This window comes from Podarcis vaucheri (assembly GCF_965113315.1).
Source record: "Podarcis vaucheri genome assembly, chromosome: 5".
NCBI classification, from domain to species: Eukaryota; Metazoa; Chordata; class Lepidosauria; order Squamata; family Lacertidae; genus Podarcis; species Podarcis vaucheri.
This window is the reverse complement of record NC_138763.1, coordinates 29,664,420-29,685,438: the sequence shown is the minus strand read 5'-3', so window position 1 is coordinate 29,685,438 and position 21,019 is coordinate 29,664,420. Positions and strand designations below refer to the sequence as shown.

The following is a 21,019-nucleotide window of genomic DNA, read 5'->3' as shown; positions in this document are numbered from 1 at the left end:
AGGTTGTCTATTTATTGCATTGCTAAAAAAAAATAAGAATCACCTTTTAAAATGGGTGTGTGTACATTTATCTGCATAGATAGAAATTTAGAAAGAATAACAATTTAAAATTGATTTTTGCTTGGTTTCTAGCTCTGTTTTAATGATGATGCATTTTATGGATATTTGTGTGTGTGTGTTTTATTTGTTTGTGAATTTTAACTTTTATTTGTGCACCACTAAATAAACTTTAAATAAGAAACAGAATGCATATTTCCACAATGGGGGAAACTAGATGGCCTGTGTCTGCTGTCCAGGTCCTAACTGCTGGTGGATAACTTCTAGGTTTCTGCTCTCCCTTCTTATAGTTTCATAAACAGGATTTAGATTTGCCAGCCTTTATGATAAGAGTCCTATCCTTCAGAAAGACCACTGTCCCTTGGCAGCTCTTCAAATAGAGGACTGTCCTCTGGTCCTCTGCAAAATAGGGCACACAACCACCCATGTATCTAAATAACCATACACATATTTTTTTTACACGCCCCCTTTTTGGTGGTACATTTCTTCTTCCTTTCTTTAGCAAGTTAAGCAAACGTTCATGCTGGAATTACTTGCCATTTCCAAAAATTATTTTGTCACAGATGCAGACGATATGGTTTTAAATGGGGGTGGGTGGTTAGTCTGGGTCTCACTACCCTTCCTGAAACCTGGGAACCATCAGCATGCAAAGTATGCAAAGCAGATGCTTTATTACCGAGACACGACCCTTCACAGCCACAGCTCTTCCCCGCCCATCATATCCTCCATTGATTGATTAATCTGCATAAATTTCTATGCGAGAAAAACCAAATCCCTCTAAACAAATGCAGGCAACTGCTATTTTTAGTTAGATTTTAATCCTGTGCTTCTCCAGAGAGGCCCAGGCAACATGTTGAAGATGCATGGAAGCACATGCCTCATAGGATCGCACCCTATTGCCTCTTTTGCATCCACCCGTGCCTTCTTAACCCTTCTCCTCCTGACTGAGTGCCACAGCAGATGGCAATGACACACAACCCAGCAATTAACTTGCTACAGGAAATTTACTTGCTACAGGAAAATTCCATACTAGGAATCACTAGGAAAGACATTGAAAATAAACTGCCGCTATCGTAAGTGCCGCAAATCATAATAGAAATGTATTATGGAGCATGTAATCATGAGGACTGCTGCAGCTTGTTCTCTTAGCAAGAAGCTCTCCTTTTCTATTATGTCCGAGTCTGGATCTGTATTGACTTCCAGTATTTTATTTTATTTTTGTATGAAATTTAGGTTGCTGACATTGACCTATAAACCTTGGGCAGTCTGGGCAGTTAGGCTGCAATCCTGTACCCACTTTCCTGCGATTAAGGAGTACTGAGCATAGTGGGGCTTACTTATGGGAAAACATGCATAGGATTGTGCTGTTAATGTGTCATCCTGATTCAAGTTCTGATTTGGGCAACTCCATCCTTTTTTCGCCTAGATTTCTTCTTCAGGCTCCAGCCTTATGGTTGCCGGCTGTTTCGGATACAGTTGTTGGTAAGTGACATAATGTTGCCACGTGACCAATTTATATCCACTTGACTTTGACAACTCAGCTATGATCCGTCTACAACTAGACAGTGATAGGATAGGAAATGGGCATATGTATTGGTCTGAAACAAATCCTTGTTGGAGTACTTTTCTACTTGATTACTACAGCAATTAATTTTTTTGATGAAGTTGATTTAAAGCAGCAACATAAAAAGAACATTCAAAATATGTGGGGGAAATGTATGTTTTAGAAAATAGCTGAAGAAGTGTGCATGCACACGAAAGCTCATACCAAGAACTAACTTAGTTGGTCTTTAAGGTGCTACTGGAAGGAATTTTTTTATTTAGAAAATAGCCTTTAAGTCTATAATTTCTGTATAGAAAACACTGTTTTACTAGACAGCTTGGCCCAGCGTGTAAATAAAGTGAGCAACTAACCATGTTGCTGTAGTAAAACAGCACCATTCCTAGATTAATCTATGATTGCTATATTATCATGACCCTATAGCAAGATATATCATTGAGGGTATGGTGGAGCAGCTATAGATTGGCGACAAATCCCAGGGAGACTTGACTGGCACCTTCTTTATGTATCTTTAGGCACCTGGCAAAAATATTCCTCTTCTCCCACAACTTTGGCTAATTAAACTATCTATGGTGTGTTAGTCACATGCGCGGGGTATAAATAATAAATTATTATTATTACTGTTTTGTTTAAATAAAAAAAAAAAGGCCAGTAGCACCTTAGAGACCAGCTAAGTTTGTTCTAGGTATTAGTTTTCGTGTGCATGCACACTTCTTCAGATACACGAAAGCTTATATCCAGAACAAACTTAGTCAGTCTCTAAGGTGCTACTGGACTAATTTATTTATTTCGACTGTGTCAGACCAAGACGGCTACCTAACTGTTTTGTTTGTTACTGTGGCATGATTTTTTTGTGTTTTTATATTGTAAACTGCCCTGTGATCTTTGGACAAAGAGCGGTATAGAATTTTAATAAAAAAATAAGAAGAAATAAAGGTATTTTGTATAGGCAGTGGCCCTAAGCGGCTACTCAAGCTTTTATCCAGGATTAATGTGTGCCGTCACCCATTTCCTGACAACCACATAGCAATAAAGGGGAAACGAACAAAGCTGCAGAGGTGCGCTGGTGCATGCGCACTCCTATAGCATGGGCTCATAATAATTAATGCATGGTTAGGGGAGGGGAAATTGCTCAGAGCTGCGCTTAGGAAGAGAGTACCTGGGAGAGAATTTTCCATTCTCAAAGGATTGGTGCTGCAGTTATTGAAGAAAACAGATCTGCAGAAGCTCACTCAAGGCCCCGATCATGGAAAGAGTTGAATTCCCAAATCTCTTGTCGTTCGCATCCCTGAACACATTGCTACCACTTACGAAGCTTTGTCAGGATGCTTTGCTATATACCTTAGGAATATCAGTGGACATCAGGGTGCTGCTACCTCACACCTGTTTATATCTTGATACGATACAGCAGGGGTGAGGAGCCTGCAGCCCACAGACTCAATTAAGCCTGGCATAGATCCCAGTTTGGCCTGCAGGTTGTTTTCCCAAACCACTTTCAGCTATGCTGGATTGTTCCATGCCAACTTCTACCCATAAGCAACAGTGACCGACCTTCCTGGAAGCTGGCGTAGCAGCTTTGCCCACACTGTGAGCTTGTTTCCGTCACAATAAAACATGGTCTGGTGCATGGGTAGGCAAACTAAGGCCTGGGGGCCGGATCCGGCCCAATAGCCTTCTAAATCCGGCCCATGTACAGTCCGGGAATCAGAGTGTTTTTACACAAGTAGAATGTGTCCTTTTACAGTGGTACCTCGGGTTAAGTCCTTAATTCGTTCCGGAGGTGCGTTCTTAACCTGAAACTGTTCTTAACCTGAAGCACCATTTTAGCTAATGGGGCCTGCTGCCGCACTGCTGGAGCACGATTTCTGTTCTCATGCTGAAACAAAGTTCTTAACCCGAGGTACTATTTCTGGGTTAGCGGAGTCTGTAACCTGAAGCGTATGTAACCCGAGGTACCACTGTATTTAAAATGCATCTCTGGGTTATTTGTGGGGTGGGGCCTGCCTAGTGTTTTTACATGAGCAGAATGTGTGCTTTTATTTAAAATGCATCTCTGGGTTATTTGTGGGGCATAGGAATTCGCTCTCTCCCCTCCCCAAATATATATATATATATATATATATATATATATATATATATATGCTTTCGTAGATTTTCACGGGTACAGGAATGCAGGTTTTGGTGTCTTCGGGTGTCTTCCCGTGTAAGAGTCGGGGTGTCTGTGCGACGTTTCGACGAGGTCTCACTCGTCATCTTCAGGCTGGTGCTTTCGGCTTCTTGTTACTGGAACAGAGCAGAGTCTGGTGTTTGAGTTCCTATAAATACTGTTGAGGGGTGTGGTGTATAGCCTCCATCTGGCTGGCACAAGGCACAAAACCACAGCTCTCCCCTATACACGAAGCCAAGCCAGAGCACAACTAAATGCAGCACAGCCATCTTCTCAGAAAAACTCTTCACAAGCTCAAGAGGTCAAGACACGAAAGCTTTAGCAACTAATCTACACTTAATGACCCACCCAGTGGTATTCAGAATATCACTCATGAAATCACCCAAGATATCCCTCAAGTAATTAAGGAACAAAAGAAGAAAAGGCACACTAATCTAGGAACTTCCTCTCTGCCCAGAACGTTGGAGGCTATACACCACACCCCTCAACAGTATTTATAGGAACTCAAACACCAGATTCTGCTCTGTTCCAGTAACAAGAAGCCGAAAGCACCAGCCTGAAGATGACGAGTGAGACCTCGTCGAAACGTCGCACAGACACCCCGACTCTTACACGGGAAGACACCCGAAGACACCAAAACCTGCATATATATATATATATATATATATATATATATATATATATATATATATATATATATTCCGGCCCCCCACAAGGTCTGTGGGACAGTGGACCGGCCCCCTGCTGAAAAAGTTTGCTGACCCCTGGTCTAGTGTGACTTCTTATATGTTGGGTTGTGGCTCTTACTTGGTGCTTTTGTGTGAAGCTTACCAGCTGAGGCAACAGCTAAACACAAGAAAATGTACAGCAAAAGAGAATGGGCACCTTCAGTTCTGGTTCACAACCTCATAACAGTAGTTACTGTCAGCTGGAAAAATCACACTGCAAAGATGGATATAATATTGAAACCTCTTCAGCAGAAACAGCAAATGGTGTTTTCAACCGTGGAACCACAGACTTAAACTATGTGGATTAATTTGTTTGCCTTGCACATGGCTATATGCAGCTGTTTTAACTTCCTTCTCCATAATGCGAATGCAGGAGGGTGGGCGTGATGGACGGACACAGAAAATCTTGTTTATATTTGAGCCCGCTTAACCTTTACTTGCTGCAAACCACTCTGTGCTCTTCAGATGAAGGGCAGTGTGTAAATTTAATAAATTTAAGAAATAAATAAGTAAAAAATTCCATTGCTCAGTGTTAAACATAAAAACCATTGATTAGGGGAACTATCTCACGTTAATGTAATTTTCCAAGCAGTTTTCTTACTATAATCAGCGGACTCAGAAGGAAAAGAACATTGAAAATTGCATAGCTGTAACAAACCAAGAGCCCATCAATACCAGTTTTTTGCCTCCAGCCATGGCCGGCAAGATGCTTTGGGAAGCTCACACGGTCAACCCTACCATTAGGCAAAGGGAGGCGGCTGCTTCAGGTGGTAGATACTGGGCTGGGTGATATGGCAGCAGCCACCCTAATTCCCCTGAGCTGGTGATGGTTTTGCTTGCTTGTTCTGGCTGCTTCTGTCTGGCTGCGTCACCTTCTTCCAGTAGCTTGAAAAAAGCCCAGACTGAGCAAGCAGACTGTGAGGCTACCAGTACAAGCTCCACACACCCAGCAGCCATTGCACGTGGTAATGTGTTGCTCTGCTCACATTGTACATGTTGGCACCTCTGCTGCTGCACTGCAGCTTTTGCCAACTGCCTAATGGAGCTGTTAGTAAGCAGCAATGAAGTATTGGAAGGCACATTGCAGCCTGTCTCGTGCCCCCTAAAGTGCCCCCAGTTGCAGTGGAAGATGCTGTCCTGTCACCAGTTTTGAAGTAACTGGCAGTCTGGTCAACATCTATATGTGCAATGGAGGGAGGCACCTACGGGTCCAGCAAGAATGTCTTGTGCTGGCCCACTGTGCTCATGGCCTGTTGAATGACCCCAGCAATCAGAAAAATCAGCATGCATCTCAAAAGAATACCCATGCAATCAGCCACTCCTTCATTGCCTTGAATAAGTTTGATTTTTATGCATTTGATGCACATTTGTGGTGTGAAGCTTCGGTTGCTCTTGGTTATTCTCACATGAAGCGGCACAGCACAGGTCTACTTCTGCCTGATCCTTTAAGTGGATGCTGAACATAGGACCTTCTGCATGTGCTCTACCACTAACAGAGCCGGCCCTCCTATTAGCTAGAGTCAGGTGACTGCCTCAGGCAACAGCTGATGGAGTGTTGCGGAGGGTGGCAGCTCTCAAGCAATCCCATCTGTTGGATGACAGAGCTATGTGTGCCACATGGTCTGTCCGGCACCCCCTACGCTAGCTTGAGGTCCTCTGGTGTGGTGGAGGATTCAGCCCAAAGGTCACATTCCCTTTGGGGGAATCTCCTAGAGGTCACATGCCAGTGGTGGGTGGGGCCAGAGGCAAGGAGGGTACAAAGGAGGACGGGTGAGGGGGGTGTCCTGGGTGGAGTGTGTGTGGTTCAGGGGGATGTATGGCTTGGTGAGAGTCCCCAAAACCATTTGACCCACATTTCTCACCCTTGCTCTATGAAGTATGCCATACCGTATACAGTGGTACCTCGGATTACATACGCTGCAGGTTACATACGCTGCAGGTTACACACTCCACTAACCCAGAAATAGTGCTTCAGGTTAAGAACTTTGCTTCAGGATAAGAACAGAAATTGTGCTCCGACGGCGCGGCAGCAGCAGGAGGTCCCATTAGCTAAACTGGTGCTTCAGGTTAAGAACAGTTCCAGGTTAAGAATGGACCTCCGGAACGAATTAAATACTTAACCTGGGGTACCACTGTACTACAGTTAACGCATAACTGTAAGACTGCCGAAGGTATACTGAATCAGTCAACATTTAGATTTTTTTTTTTTTAGCTCCTTAATTCCCTTAATTGTTCTGAGTTTTTCTAAGAGATGTATATTTTGAACTACAAACCAACTTCATGATATGCAAGCCTCCATCAACTCAAACAGTCTTTGGCCCACTAAACATGACTTTTTCTCTATAATTAACAGAGAGAAACGCAATTTAGGATTCTTTTTTCAAAGTTCTTATTTTGTGCATGTGCATGCTTGCAGTGTCTCTTGACAACTGTAGCGCAGGCAGCAGCAGAACAAGTCCCAGGGACCTAGCCCTTATTGCCTGCTCAGTTGAGAGGGGAAAGAGCTTTGATGTAGTGCAAAGCTTGCAATTGCAGCTCTGGTCCTTTGCAAGAAGAGCTGCTGCAAGAAGACAGAAGTAGAAGGGGAAATGACTCAGCAGAGAAGTAGACCTGTATTCTTTTGAAACCACAATTTAGGGGCTGCCACCGAAAAAGCACCATTCCCTGCACATCTGAGGGTATCGGAAACGAGGTTAGGCTGAGACGTAGTGACTGATCCACAGTCACCTAGTTTAGCTTAATGCCTGAGAAAATATTTGAGCCTGGGTCTCCCTGGCCGAATCCTAGTAAGTGATTAAAGTAATCAAGTTCTGAGCATGTGCCAACAGCGACTGCAGGCCTCGGCAGCTTGAGCTGATGAATGCTGACCATTCAGGCACAAAGGCAGGACAGCAGCTCAAAATAGGTATCATTTGTGGAGTGTTTCAGGAAATAGTGGCAAGTGTGCCCTTGATTTTGTGCCTGTCATTTGCAAACTCGGTATGCATCACTGACATTTTAATTGTAGCACCTTTTCAATTATATCGCATTTCGTAATGTACGTATTTCTTTTACAGATATTATCTCTGTCTTTGGGAGCGCTTCATTTTCTTTGCAGCATCATTTGCAGGCATGCAAATTACATTTTGTGTGTGTGTATAGGTATGTATAGATGTTTATTATTTAATTAATTAATTAATTAATTAATTAAATACCGCCTTTTCTCCCAAGGAGCTCAAGGTGTTGCACATGGTTCTCCTCCCCATTTTATCCTCAAAACAACCCTATGAGGGAGGTTCGGCTGAGAGGCAGTGACTGGCCCAAGGTCACCCAGTCGGCTTCATAGCTGAGCGGAGATTTGAATCCTGGTCTCCCAGGTCATAGTTCATCTGTGTGTGTGTGTGTAAATTCTCTGTGTGCATTATAATAATAATTAAGCCTGTAAATGCTTAGCCAATATCCCTTTTTTTAAGTGCAAGAAAACCAACATAGGACATGATCCAGCCAAAAGCTCTTTTGAATCACATGGATTTCAGCAGAAGAGATTAAGCATGTGCTTGAAAACAAGGGACTTCAAAGTGTTTAACTGGATCATGCCCCAAATAGCAGCAAATACCTTTCTAAGCGAATGCATGCAGGCAGCAAACAAATACATTTCAAATTATAAGACAAAAGCCTACTTTTCCAAGACCTTGCTTGGGTTATTCTAAGCTTGGCTGTGTTCTTTTCTACGTACATTAAATACCAAGTGATGTTAATTGTGGTTTGGGTTCTTGTCAGGGCTGTAATATTAGAGAAATATAAACAGATCAAAAGCTAGCCTCTTTTAAGGATCTAGACTAGTGCTCAATCCTTGTGCCCTATTGCAGAAGAAGTGAGATGTGATATACCATTGCCTCCCACAATTTCTAAAGCTGTTTCACATTTAAAGAGATAACAACGATGTCTCAGCCAATTGCAGAACAACAGATATTATATGGTTACTGAAACACAGCCCCATGATTGTTGTCATGACGTGTGCAATATGCTAATCCCTACACTTTGATTTGCTACTATACTGTCAGCCCACATGCCCACAACAAACATGGCGACCATGACTTCTTTCAGTCTAGGACTATTTTTTTCCAATTAAAACAAAAACAAAAAGATTATTTTAGCCATATTAAACACAGAATGGGATATTGATAATGATTTGAGGATAATTTTGGGAAATAGCTGTATTGAAACAGACACACAGCCTTGGGTCTAAATTATTGCTTGACAGCCATTATCCATAAGCAGGAAACACCATGTTAAAGAAATGTGAAGACAATTTCTAGTTGCACAACAAATTCAGTAAATAAAAGATGCTGATGCTAAGGGTAAAATAAAAAGTGTTGTTTATTAATCATAAGCCGCTAATAGCTAACAGCTTATTTATGAATAGCTCATTCACATTATTGAAATTACGTCAGGAATTTTTCTTTCCACTAGTTTGCTGCAATTCTTCTTTGTACCTAGCTCCATCTTGTGGTTATGTATGCAAGAGACAGAGAATATGTTATGAGACACAGACAAACAGAAGATATGCTGAATAGTTGGCGAGTGGGTTGTGTGATTTCATATAGAGTTTCATGGAATTGAGGGGAATTCAAAACATACATCCTTCTAGGGGTTAGGTTGCAATGGAAGTCTGCTCAACACATTTTGTTCAGAAGTACGTTACAACCTTCTCCAGATCTGAAGGAGGGGAAAGCTATTTTTCTGAAATGTTGAACATACAGCTGATTGACTGGTTCTTGTGTCAACAACAGCTACAACAAAAATGATTACTGCTTTCACTTCAGTTATTACTACAGCGTCTATGGCTCATCAGAGTGGTTTTAAAAGTAGCATAAGCAATGGAGGGCTCCATATTTTTTAGTTGGGTTTCTCTCTGGGAAAACCCTTATTTAGTTGTCATGCAGAGGACTGGTAAATAGCACCCCAGGAGATGACCCCATAATTTCAGCTGTGAAATAAATAGCATTACAGTGGTACCTCAGGTTAAGTACTTAATTCGTTCCGGAGGTCCGTTCTTAACCTGAAACTGTTCTTAACCTGAAGCACCACTTTAGCTAATGGGGCCTCCCGCTGCTGCCGCGCCACCGGAGCCCAATTTCTGTTCTTATCCTGAAGCAAAGTTCTTAACCTGAAGCACTATTTCTGGGTTAGCGGAGTGTGTAACCTGACTCGTATGTAACCTGAAGCGTATGTAACCCGAGGTACCACTGCACTTCGTCCCTGTCCATCCCTGCTCCACTACATCATTGCTCCAAACTCCTCCTCCTAACTCAATTGGGTTCCCAACTTGTTTATATGGCACCTATTATTTTCCTCTACTTATTAGAAATCAGCCTTCCTCTGCATTCTCAAGCACCAGTACCTTACTACTTAGGAACAGTTATGCCGTATTTCCTTTGAAAAGCATGGTCGCTGTGCTGCATCGTCCACAGGAGTGAGTGGGCAGGAGATCAGCCCAGTAATGTTTTGTCAATATGAACATCCGGAGGAAAAGTTGACAACATGTATTTCTGGACTTGAAAAATAACCCCTATCAATAGCTTCAGTTGTGAAATCTCCTTTAGACGTCAGAAGCTTGTGCTTCTAATTCCGTATCACATGAGCAAAGCTGACGTAATCTCAGACCTTGTCTACAGGAAGAACAGTTGCTAATACAGTGTTATCTGTAGGGTTGTGGCTGCTTGCGTGAAGCAGGAGTCTTGTCAGTACTTTTTATGTTCTAGATCTTTTCTTGTACATCCAGCTCCATAATTATGTAAGTTTCCATATATGGGACCAACCAGAGCTATGTTAACTAATGCAAATTTCAGGTCAGTAACTTTCTGATTACTGTTAGCTAACATTTCCTTTTCTGTGTTAATATTTGAGATCTATGGATATGAAAGAGGAGGAACAACTTTAGCGTCGGCATATATCAGGATACATCCACTGAGTTTTGATTTATTATTTTTAATGGCCAACATAATGGCACAGATACAGTTTTCTACAAAAAGTAGTCCAGTTGGTTTTATATGTGTGGTTTTATATTCAAATTTCAGAATATGGTCCTAAATTAATTATCCAATAAAGATGACATAAATTATTGATTTGAGTTATGTACCTTGTAAACTGTACTTGCAAAATGCTATGAAATTTGTCCATTTGCAGTTCTGATAAGACTGTATTTCACAATTCCTCTTAAGCTATATGTGTGTGGGGGGGGGTGTGCCACTGATTTTACTGCTGACCTTTGCCAAATGCATTTCAAAATTGTTTTCTATTTTAAAGCTAGCATCTTAATATAGTTTTATAAACAACATATAACAATACTTTATAGGTAGTGCCAAAAATTTAACCCTTATATTTAAACTACAACGGTATTTTTTATTTAAGTATATACACAGCTGCTTTGCTTTCGAAATTGCCATTTAATACTTGTCTTGTTTTCCAGGACTGGGCATAAAAGTTCTTAATGTACATCTTCCATTACCACTCCCTGACTGCTTTTGCCTACACAAAATAGAATTTAAGTCTTTCACAGTGCAGGCCTATGCATGTATACTCAAAAGTAAGCCCAATTGAGTTCAACAGTTTTACTTTCATTGTAGCCTCAATGTGCCATCCTTTGCAGCAAAAGCAAATAACCTGTCTTTCAATTCCAAACATTCAGTCTGAATGCTCCTCTACTGCAAGTTCTAATACACAAGTGCTTCCCTCTCTGTCTCTGGGTTAATTGAAACTGTCTCATTTAGTGCAGTTTTTGTTTTCACAGGCTCTAACAATCCTATGGATTTTGATTGCTCAGCTGTTTCAGTTTCCTCACCAGGACTTCTAGGCCTTTAATTGGAACAGGGCAATTAGAGATCAGGCCTGTTTAAAGCTTATTACACTGTCTTGTGATAATTTGGCTTCTCAGTCTCTGACAGAGATGGTTAAGATAAGCTTTGTATCCATAAAAACTTGGAACCATGGTGGTTTATTTTTAAAGAATTTGGTGCACAAGATTCAACCCAGCTGGATGGACAGGGTACAAATAATAAATTATTATTATTAACCATAATGAAAATGAAGGACCATCAAATCAGTGTGGAAGAAAACTCACTTTATCTGTATTTACTCCCTTTGTTGCATATGAAATATGTCTTTCTAGAAGAGGTTACGGGAGTGAAGGGGTTCATTCAGAGGGAATGTTTGCAGTGGGGGAACAAGATATTTGCTCTTTGCTGCAAAGGATGGTAAACTGTAATTCTGTACCCACTTACCTGGGAAGAAACCTGAATAGTTTAGGGTACACTCATACACATTTACCTGGGAGTGTGTCTCATTTAATTCATTCAGACTTATTTCAGAGTAAATGTGCCTAGGTTTGCGCTGAGAGTCATCTTTTCTTTTTTTTCTTTTTTTACTTTATTATTTTTTTAAAAAAAAATATTGTTAAAATAATCCAACATTAATACACATACAAACAAACAAACATACATTTCATACAGCATACCTACATACATACAACATACCTACAACATACCTACACTCAATCCCACAGATAATTCCCATCTTTAGTGACATAGTTGATGTGAAAGGGAGAGTAAGAAGGAAAACCTCCCTCCTCTCTGGTAGATATATTACCCCCACCTCCTGACCACAGCTGGACCCCTGTGATTACTGGAAGGAAAGACACTTTTCAATGTGCTTGCCTCCCCTCCCCAATGCACTTTGCTTCTTCTGTGCCTCCTTCCATCCCACCCCCTGCCCGGTGTTGTCATTGTACAGTGATCATGGAATCATAGAATTGTACAGTTGGAAGCAACCATGAGGGTAATCTAGTCCAATCCCCTGCAATGCAGGAATCTTTTGTCCAACATGATCTTTTGTCAAACCCATGATCCTGAGATTATCAAAATATTTAAACTGAACAAGTTGGCAGTGATGTGCAGAGAACAACCTTTCTAAGTCGGAAGAGAAAACTGCACAGTACTACTACAACACAAGGGGGGAAAGCTTTTGAAGCAGACGTTCTGCTTGCCCCGCAGTCAATATCTGTACTGGATCTGAAATTTTTATATATGTAAATTGTTTTAACCATTTTCATATCTGTAATTGTTTTTATATATGCAACTGTTTATATATGTTTTATTGCATTGCTGAAATTGCTTTGAGATGCTTCACATAAAGTGATTCATAAATGAAATTACTACAGGTGTCCCTCCACTTACGCGGGGGCTACGTTCCAAGCCCCTGTGCACATAAGTGAAATCACGTGAAGTGGGGAGCTAGGTACAAAGAAGAATTGCACCAAAATTATCCACAACTAGAACTGAAGCTCTGGGACTAGCCGGAGACTGGAGGATGCATTGAAAGGCAGCGGTGGCTGTTAGGCGGGGAGGCTTAGCAGTGCAAACAAAGCCCTGCTACACCTCTGGTCTCTTAGGGGCTTCCTTCGCCCTCACTTACATCCTCTTCTGGCTCTGCGGAGGGTCTCCTCATGAGCCACAGGGACTCTCCAGCTCTCCCCCGCCATTTCCGGGTTTGAATTACTTATTTACTGGCGCCGTTTGTATACATGGTTGTGTGTGAGTTGATTGCACATAAATGGGGGGCACACCTATAATAATGATATAAAAAAATTAAGAAAATACTGTGCACAGTATCCATTAGGGGGAGCTTAAAATCCATTTATTCCCCTTTTAAATTTATTTGCCTTCACCTTCATTTTTAGATTGCTCCATCAGGTTGTCAAAGACTACTTTAAGCTATTAGGGACTCTGCCTGCCCCTTTGGAGAGATATTGGAGGGGTAGTAAATTAAGAATGGAAGAAGCATTTCCTCTCCAATCCTCCCCATAGAAATGTCTTTAAAGAATAATAATTTTAAAAAAAATCCTGCAAAACTGAGGAGTCATATGAGTATGCAGAATTTCCTGTTCTGTCTACATTTTCACTGACCTGCTGGTTAGCATATAGAATCACCAAGTTCTTTATTAGAGAAAATGATTCTATTATCCTTATAGATTGAATAGTGCAATAGTCTTTTGAAAGAGCAATGTTGTCAGATAAAGCATTGAGATGTCACTGAACAGCAGATGATACTGCTTTTTGATCCAGTTAACTTTTTTGTCTCTTTTTATTTTATACAGCTGACCATCATGTCCCACTTAAAGGATCTCAAAGACAACTTCCACAGTGACACAGTCCTTTCCATCCTAAATGAACAACGCAATCGGGGTGTTTTATGTGATGTTACTATAATTGTGGAAGACACCAAATTTAAAGCCCACAGCAACGTCTTGGCTGCTTCAAGCCTTTATTTCAAAAATATATTTTTGAGTCGTGCTGCATGTATTTCTGGACATGTACTAGAGCTAAACGACCTCAAGGCTGAAGTGTTCACAGAAATACTCAATTATATCTACAGTTCCACTGTAGTTGTTAAAAAGCAGGAGACTGTCCTAGACCTTGCAGCTGCAGGGAAAAAACTGGGAATATCCTTTCTAGAAGATCTTATGGAAAAAGGGCCTTCAAGTTCTCCTTGCCCATACTCATTTTGCAATAGTGAAAAGGGTGAAGTAAAAGAAGAAAAAAGACAAGACGATTCAGCTATCACAAACGGACCAAGAATCACAAATGCATACTCAATTTTTGAGACAGAAAATAGTAATAATTTGTTTTCTCCTCTTGATCTGAGAGCAAGTTTTAAAAAAATTCCAGAAGCAAATAAAGCACCCAGCACTGGTCAGGATAGGAATGGGGCTTGCAAAGATGTGGAGCCAGCCAGCACATTAGCGGAACATTCCTATGCTGTTACTACAGGTTTTGATTCTTTTCAACGAAATTCCTTTTATAACAATGAAAATAGCGCCGCTTGTAAAATGGGTGAAGAAGAACCTGAAGCTGTCCAGTCAATGCCTCTGGCTGAATCCGTAATTCAAACATACAGTATGCCAAAGGCTACTTATAACTCCCATGACAGTGAAGTACCTGCAGCAAAGGGATCAAACCACAAAGGAACCAGTGCGGAAGGTCACCACAAAGCAGTAAATGATCACACAATTTCTTTCGATAAATCCCACCCAAATACCGTCCTCCCTTCGAAGGAAGATGAAAATAAATCGGATCACATTTCTGGATCAGTAGTCACAGTCATTCCACATGTCTATAACTGTTGCACCAAACCACTTAATGATGGGACTCAGTTCTGCACTCATCTTCAACTTCACCCACAACCCCAAGAACCTTTCGTCTGCAGGTACTGCAGCAAACAATTTGAAAGTGCTACCGGACTAGAGACACATGAGCAAGTATGCAGGGAATTGGGCAGCTTGTGTGCTCCAAGTGAAAATGAGCAGAGTTGTTTAGATAATTTTGCAACTTCTAATGGAAAAACTGGCACCTCGTATGTGAACCTAGAGCCTGCAATGACAGAAAACAATATTCCCGATTATTCTGTCACAAACTCCGCAATGCCAGAAACGGACCACTTTGTTAACGTCGTTGATGGACAAATACTTTATACTTGCAATGTCTGCAAACGGACCTATGTCACCTTGTCTAGCCTCCGAAGACATTCAAATGTCCATTCGTGGAGAAGGACTTACCCTTGCCATTACTGCAACAAAGTATTTGCATTGGCAGAATACCGTACCAGACACGAAATCTGGCACACAGGAGAAAGGCGATACCAGTGTATCTTCTGCCTCGAGACCTTTATGACGTATTACATACTCAAAAACCACCAGAAATCTTTCCATGCAATTGACCATCGGCTTGGAGTTAATAAGAAAACGGCCAATGGCGGCTTGAAGCCAGGTGTATATCCTTACAAACTTTATAGGCTTTTGCCTATGAAATGCAAAAGAGCGCCGTATAAAAGTTACGGAAACTCAACATATGAAAGTATGCAAGCAAATGTGCAAGTTAATGAAATACCTTCTAGTACCTGCATCGTTCAGAATACTGTCACTTCTGAATTGAATTTTTCAAACACAAGTGTCTCCTTGGAAACCTCTTCATGTAGTGATGCAAGGGCAGTACCTGTGAACCCTCCAAATAGTTCTTCCTGGGAATGTGGTACATCAGAATCAGACCTTAAAAATAATACTTATACTACAGAAAGGCCATTGCCTTTCACAGAACTTAACTCTGGTCCTCAGGAATATGATAACTCTCTTCAAACGTTTAGTAGTAGCAATGTCAATGAAAATCCAACCTCTGTTATTAACTACAATAATTCAGCATCCCCTGTGATAGTGCACCAGGGTAGAGTTTCATCTGTAATAATGCACAGTAACTCTGTCAATGCAATAGGAAGCAGCATTATAGCAACCCCAGATATTACGGCCAGCCAAGGGGCAAGCAATGGGTCAGATGATCTCAAAAGCAATGGTAGGTCAAGAAGCAATAAGGAAAAGAAAAAAGTACCACTGTATGACAAAGAAGAGACATCGGAGGAATTAAAATATATGACAAATACAGAAATCTCTGACAGACCCACTGGTATCTTTGAACCTTCAAGTAAGACTGAAACCTACATTGCAAAACCTGCATTGCCAGGAACATCTGCCGATAGCAATGTGGCTCCTCTGTGTCAAATAACAGTTAAAATTGGGAATGAAGCCATTGTGAAAAGACAAATTTTGGGGTCAAAATTGTTTTACAAAAAAGGAAGGAGACCTAAATATGAATCCAGAGAAGATCATGCAACTCAGGCTGCAGAACGAGAAAAGCGAGAGAGAAGTACGCCTCGAGTTTGTCGACCAGACTACATTGAACTCAATGAAATCTGTGATGATGTAAGCGACCATGACTCCAATGATAAACCGTGGCGCCCATATTACAATTACAAACCAAAAAAGAAATCTAAACAACTAAGGAAAATGAGAAAGGCAAAATGGAGAGAGAAGTACAAAAGCAGAAATTCCTACAGAGAAAGTGAAAAGCCATGCGTCACAAGTTATGCACTTCGGAACATTCCTGAAGAAAAGGTCCCTAATCAGGAAGATGATGGCGGAATGCCGAGTCTTCCCTGTGAACTCTGTAAAAGAGAGAGCTCTTCTACTGAAGGAGCCAATGAACATTTACACTGGGAGAGAACTGCTTCTGGGTCCTATATTTGTGAGGTATGCCAAAAGGGGTTCCAGAGCCCATCTGCTCTAAGGATGCATATGCGATGTCATACAGGAGAGAAGCCCTACCCTTGCAAAACCTGTGGGAAGAGGTTTTCAGTAGCAGGAAACTTGCAGAAGCATGAACACACCCACTCAAAGGTCAAGGAGTTTGTCTGTCAGTACTGCAACAAGGCATTCACTCTAAATGAAACACTCAAAATACATGAGCGAATCCACACAGGTGAAAAGCGCTACCACTGTCAGTTTTGCTTCCAGAGCTTCTTGTACCTTTCTACCAAAAAGAATCATGAGCAAAAGCATAAACGTGAGCATAGCGGGAAGGGATATGCCTGTTTTCAGTGCCCAAAAGTTTGCAAGACAGCTGCAGCCCTTGGAATGCACCAGAAGAAACATTTGTTCAAAAGCTCCAAGCAAGAGGATAGAAAAGATTATCCATTTCATGAAAGCACTAAGCCATTTGCAAGTCAACACTTCATTGACTCAGATGGGCAGGAAACAGCTAAACCTTTACCAAGTCAAAATGCAATTGATGCAGATGGGCATGAGGCAACTGGCATTCAGAATTATGCATCAGATGTTGGACTTTGAGTAAGAAAAACACACAACAGGCAAAGAAAACAGAAAGAAGAGAGACCAGAAGTACGAGTACTTAATTAATAGACAATAATAATAGTCTAGACTTATTGAAGTTCTAAAACTTGAGGTATTGCATTTAAATATATTTAATATATTACAAGAAAAAATGTGCCAGAAAAAGCTAAAATGAGAATTTTATAGAAGTAGACATTTATGTCTCATAGAAGAAAAAATATGCCTAATTTAAACATGTTAGTATATTTTAAATGATTTCCCATTGAGGTGGATTATGACTAGTTTATTAAGAGTCTGAACCATTCATTCATTCTCATATATGTGAGGATGGATTCTAATAAATCACTATGTTATTAAGAGTGTACTGCAAGTGTGTCACAGGCTTGTTATATATTAGTGCTATCAGGTGGCTAGCTTGATCACACAGCTAGAAAAGGCAAACAGTCCATAGGGCTGAACCCTCTTCCCTCCCTCCCACGTGTGTATACAACAGCAGTCAGTCTATAACTTTCATGTGAAAATCCATGCACATCTCCTATATACAGCTATTCCTTTCTTCCCCAATGACCTGGCAAAAGCCCTGCAACAAAATGTTTTCCTGCTTAGAGTTCAATCAGCTGTCCTCTAAGATACCATATTCCATTTCTGCTACCACCCAGTTTTTTGTGTCATAATTGTCATTTAACATTCCATGGCCACTGAGTGCACTCAATTCCTCAACTGGCTGTTTTGGTTTCCCCCTCTATTTCTGCTTTGTTTGTACTTCAGCAAACCTTGGAGCTCCCCTATCCATGCTGATACCTCCCTCTTGGCATGGATGGGGCAAAATAGGCTATGAAAGGATCAGTATTTGCCTCAGAACTTTAGAAACAGAGGGAACAAGTCTTGGAAGATTCTTCAGCAGACAATTAACATCCACCCTATTAAGAAAATATTTGATCTTTTCCATTAGTTATGCACTTTTATTTAATTTGATCAGGCTTGATGGCACTGCATATTAGGTAATATGAAGGGGAGGGTAAGCTGTCTTAAGAATAGTAGAAATATATTGTTTGGGGGAGATGGGTTGTGTTTTCCTCACATCACTGGTAAGGCCTCTAGGGCTACAAATTAATAATAGGGTTGATAGGGAAATAAATAAAAAGGAGCCACGGTCTCAAGAGAAATATTCAGGAAGACAAGAATTTTATGAAATACAGTGGTGCCTCGCAAGACGAAAAGAATCCGTTCTGTGATTCTCTTCGTCTAGCGGTTTTTCCGTCTTGCGAAGCAAGCCCATTGATGGATTAGCGCTATTAGCGGCTTTTAGCGGCTTATCGGCTTATCGGATCAGCTGATAAGCGGCTTAGCGGCTTAGAAAAAGGGGGGAGGGGGGAAAAACCGCAGGAACTCGCAAGACATTTTCGTCTTGCGAAGCAAGCCCATGGGAGATTCGTTTTGCGAAGCACCTCCAAAACGGAAAACTCTTTCGTCTAGCGAGTTTTCCGTCTTGCAAGGCATTCGTCTTGCGGGGCACCACTGTATATTATGTCAGGAAAAAGAATGACAGACCTTTAAGAGAACAATCCTATGGTGGTGAAGAGATTCTGTGGTAGAGCCACATCTGAAGCCCAGCCAGCTAGCTGTGACCATGCTGGGGCTAGCAATGTTTATTCTCTCTTTTTATTATTCCATTTTTAATTGCTATTCCTCCCCATTGATGCTAATGGAGGGAAATTGTTATGTCAGCACCAGGGCTGGTGTAGTTTTGGGTTCTTTTCAAGGACATGCCAGGGAAATGAGGGGGCTTAGGACCTCCACAGCCTCTGCAAACATATCCTTATCATCATCAAATTTATTACCCATCCTTCACCAGCAGGTTACAACTATTTAAAATTAAAAAGTTAAAACAGATTCCAATCACAGGAATAGGATGGGCCTTGAAAACACATGTCTCAGGTGCCACAAGCTAAGGTAGGCATGGCCAAATTGGGCCCTCCAGCTGTTTTGGGATTACAACTCCCATCATCCCTAGCTAACAGGACCAGTGGTCAGGGGTGATGGGAATTGTAGTCCCAAAACAACTGGAGGGCCAAGTTTGGCCATGCCTGGGCTAGGGTAAAGAGGTACCCTTGACACACCCCTGAAACATTCTGTTTTCCCCTACACTCTCTCTCCCCCCCCCCCCACTGCTGACAGGTCATCCACACCCATAGCATTTTGCCTAGGCATATGGGTGGCCTTTAGGAGCATAAGTACCACCTGCTAACAGGCAACTCTCAAAGCAGAGTGGCACTTGCTCAGCTTCTAACCCCTTCACTGGCTTCTGGCCAGCTTTATTGTCCTGTAGGGATACAAAAAGGGAAATAAATATATTTCAGATTCTAAGAGTAGAAGCCCACAGGGCTGTATGCAACTACAGGGTCCTTTACCTTTAAGCATTAACACTAGTGCTAAGGGGTTCCCCACAGCTATATGTGCCCCATGCTTCCCCAAAATCTCTGGAGGGTTGGAGGGAAACCTAGAACAGATTTAGGGGGGGTGGCGGAGGATATAGGAAAACTCCTTGTGCAATGGCACAAGCTGCTTAGTGATACAACCTTATAGTCTACATTTCATAGAACAGGAATGTTCTAAAGAATATCCATTATACCACACTTGACACTGACCTTGTATATTAGTATTTAGATTCTCAGCTCCACCAAGCATAGAGAGCTACTAATACACTTACCTGCTTGTTTTAGGGGACAATACACAGGAAGTAACTATTTCACACAACTGAAACCAGTATTGAAGGAAGTTAATTGTGCCCTGGGTTGCTTTGGTTTGAGATGGTTGCAATTAGGAAATACAATTTTCATGAGGTATTTCAAATAAGTAAATTATGACATTTTCTCAAATGACATGTATGCGAATGATTCTAAACCAAAGCCAATAATGTGTAATATTTATACATAGTGATAATTTTATAATTTTCTATAATTGTGCAATTAATATGGGAAATAATAGCTTCTGTTATGTTTGAGGGCTTTGTATATTTTGATAAAACACAATAACTTTGTAATTCTGTATGTTCTCTACAATTTATAGAAAAGCAGTTTTAAGATGGCAGCATTGTGTTTATAATTATTGGAATTATGTAAAAATAATGAGTAAAGTATTACTGACAAACTAGAATTAAAACAAGGTAGGAATGATGTTACATATTGTTAAGGACAGTGGTTTGCTACATAATGGTCTCTGTATTTTTGTTTAAAAAACTATTAAAATCTGGTGTTCAGAACTATGTAAAGAATCCAGTTTATTTTTTGCAAGATTGATGCTGATGATAATCCTCAAACTGGTCAATCTGAAGGAACTGGAATCAAGCTAGTGATTTAATATGGAGAAAGTGATTTGAAAGTGCCTTATCCCTTATTAATGTGTTTATGCTAATTTAATATGAAAACTTCACACACCTATTGGTGTGATAAAACAATCTTTTAATTCTAAATATTTGGAAAAAAATTAATGCTAACCAAATGGTGACTACTGAATATGACTCATTTAATCATTTGGATGGCTGTGTAAGGACAGTGCTACTGTATCTGAGGCAGAGCGTCAGAGTGAGTGTAGGATGTCTGGTGAAAACTTGATAAATATGGGTGGGTGGAACATAAGGTGGTTTTAATGGGAAATGTTTAGAGTAGGTTTAGGGTTGGAGTGCAGATAGCCAGGTAGACAGCCAAATCCAGCCTCCAGGAACATTCTGTCTGGTCTCCTCCAGCATAGCTTCTGATCCCAAGGAATTCCAAATACATATTAGTCATTTCCCC

At 41.0% G+C, this 21,019-nt stretch overlaps 1 protein-coding gene and 1 long non-coding RNA gene across 8 annotated transcripts in view; both read left to right on the top strand.

The window, feature by feature from the left end:
- Nucleotides 1–17,582, top strand: part of ZBTB38 (zinc finger and BTB domain containing 38) — a 29,550-nt gene extending 11,968 nt beyond the window's left edge. For 5 of the 7 annotated variants that reach the window (XM_082223931.1, XM_082223930.1, XM_082223932.1 and 2 more), the window contains 3 exons: nucleotides 1,484–1,539; nucleotides 7,570–7,654; nucleotides 13,647–17,582. In XM_082223931.1, coding sequence (XP_082080057.1) covers nucleotides 13,656–17,222 — 3,567 coding nt within the window. In that variant the 5' untranslated portion in view covers nucleotides 1,484–1,539; nucleotides 7,570–7,654; nucleotides 13,647–13,655 and the 3' untranslated portion in view covers nucleotides 17,223–17,582. Of the gene's footprint in view, nucleotides 1–1,483; nucleotides 1,540–7,569; nucleotides 7,655–9,903; nucleotides 10,345–13,646 lie in introns of those variants that run through there. The other 2 variants (XM_082223936.1, XM_082223935.1) reach the window with 2 other exon arrangements.
- A 1,170-nt stretch (nucleotides 17,583–18,752) lies between these two features.
- Nucleotides 18,753–20,490, top strand: LOC309533375. Its single transcript, XR_014220185.1, has 2 exons — nucleotides 18,753–19,178; nucleotides 19,302–20,490. It is a non-coding gene; the product is annotated as an uncharacterized lncRNA (long non-coding RNA).
- The last annotated feature ends 529 nt before the right edge of the window (nucleotides 20,491–21,019 follow it).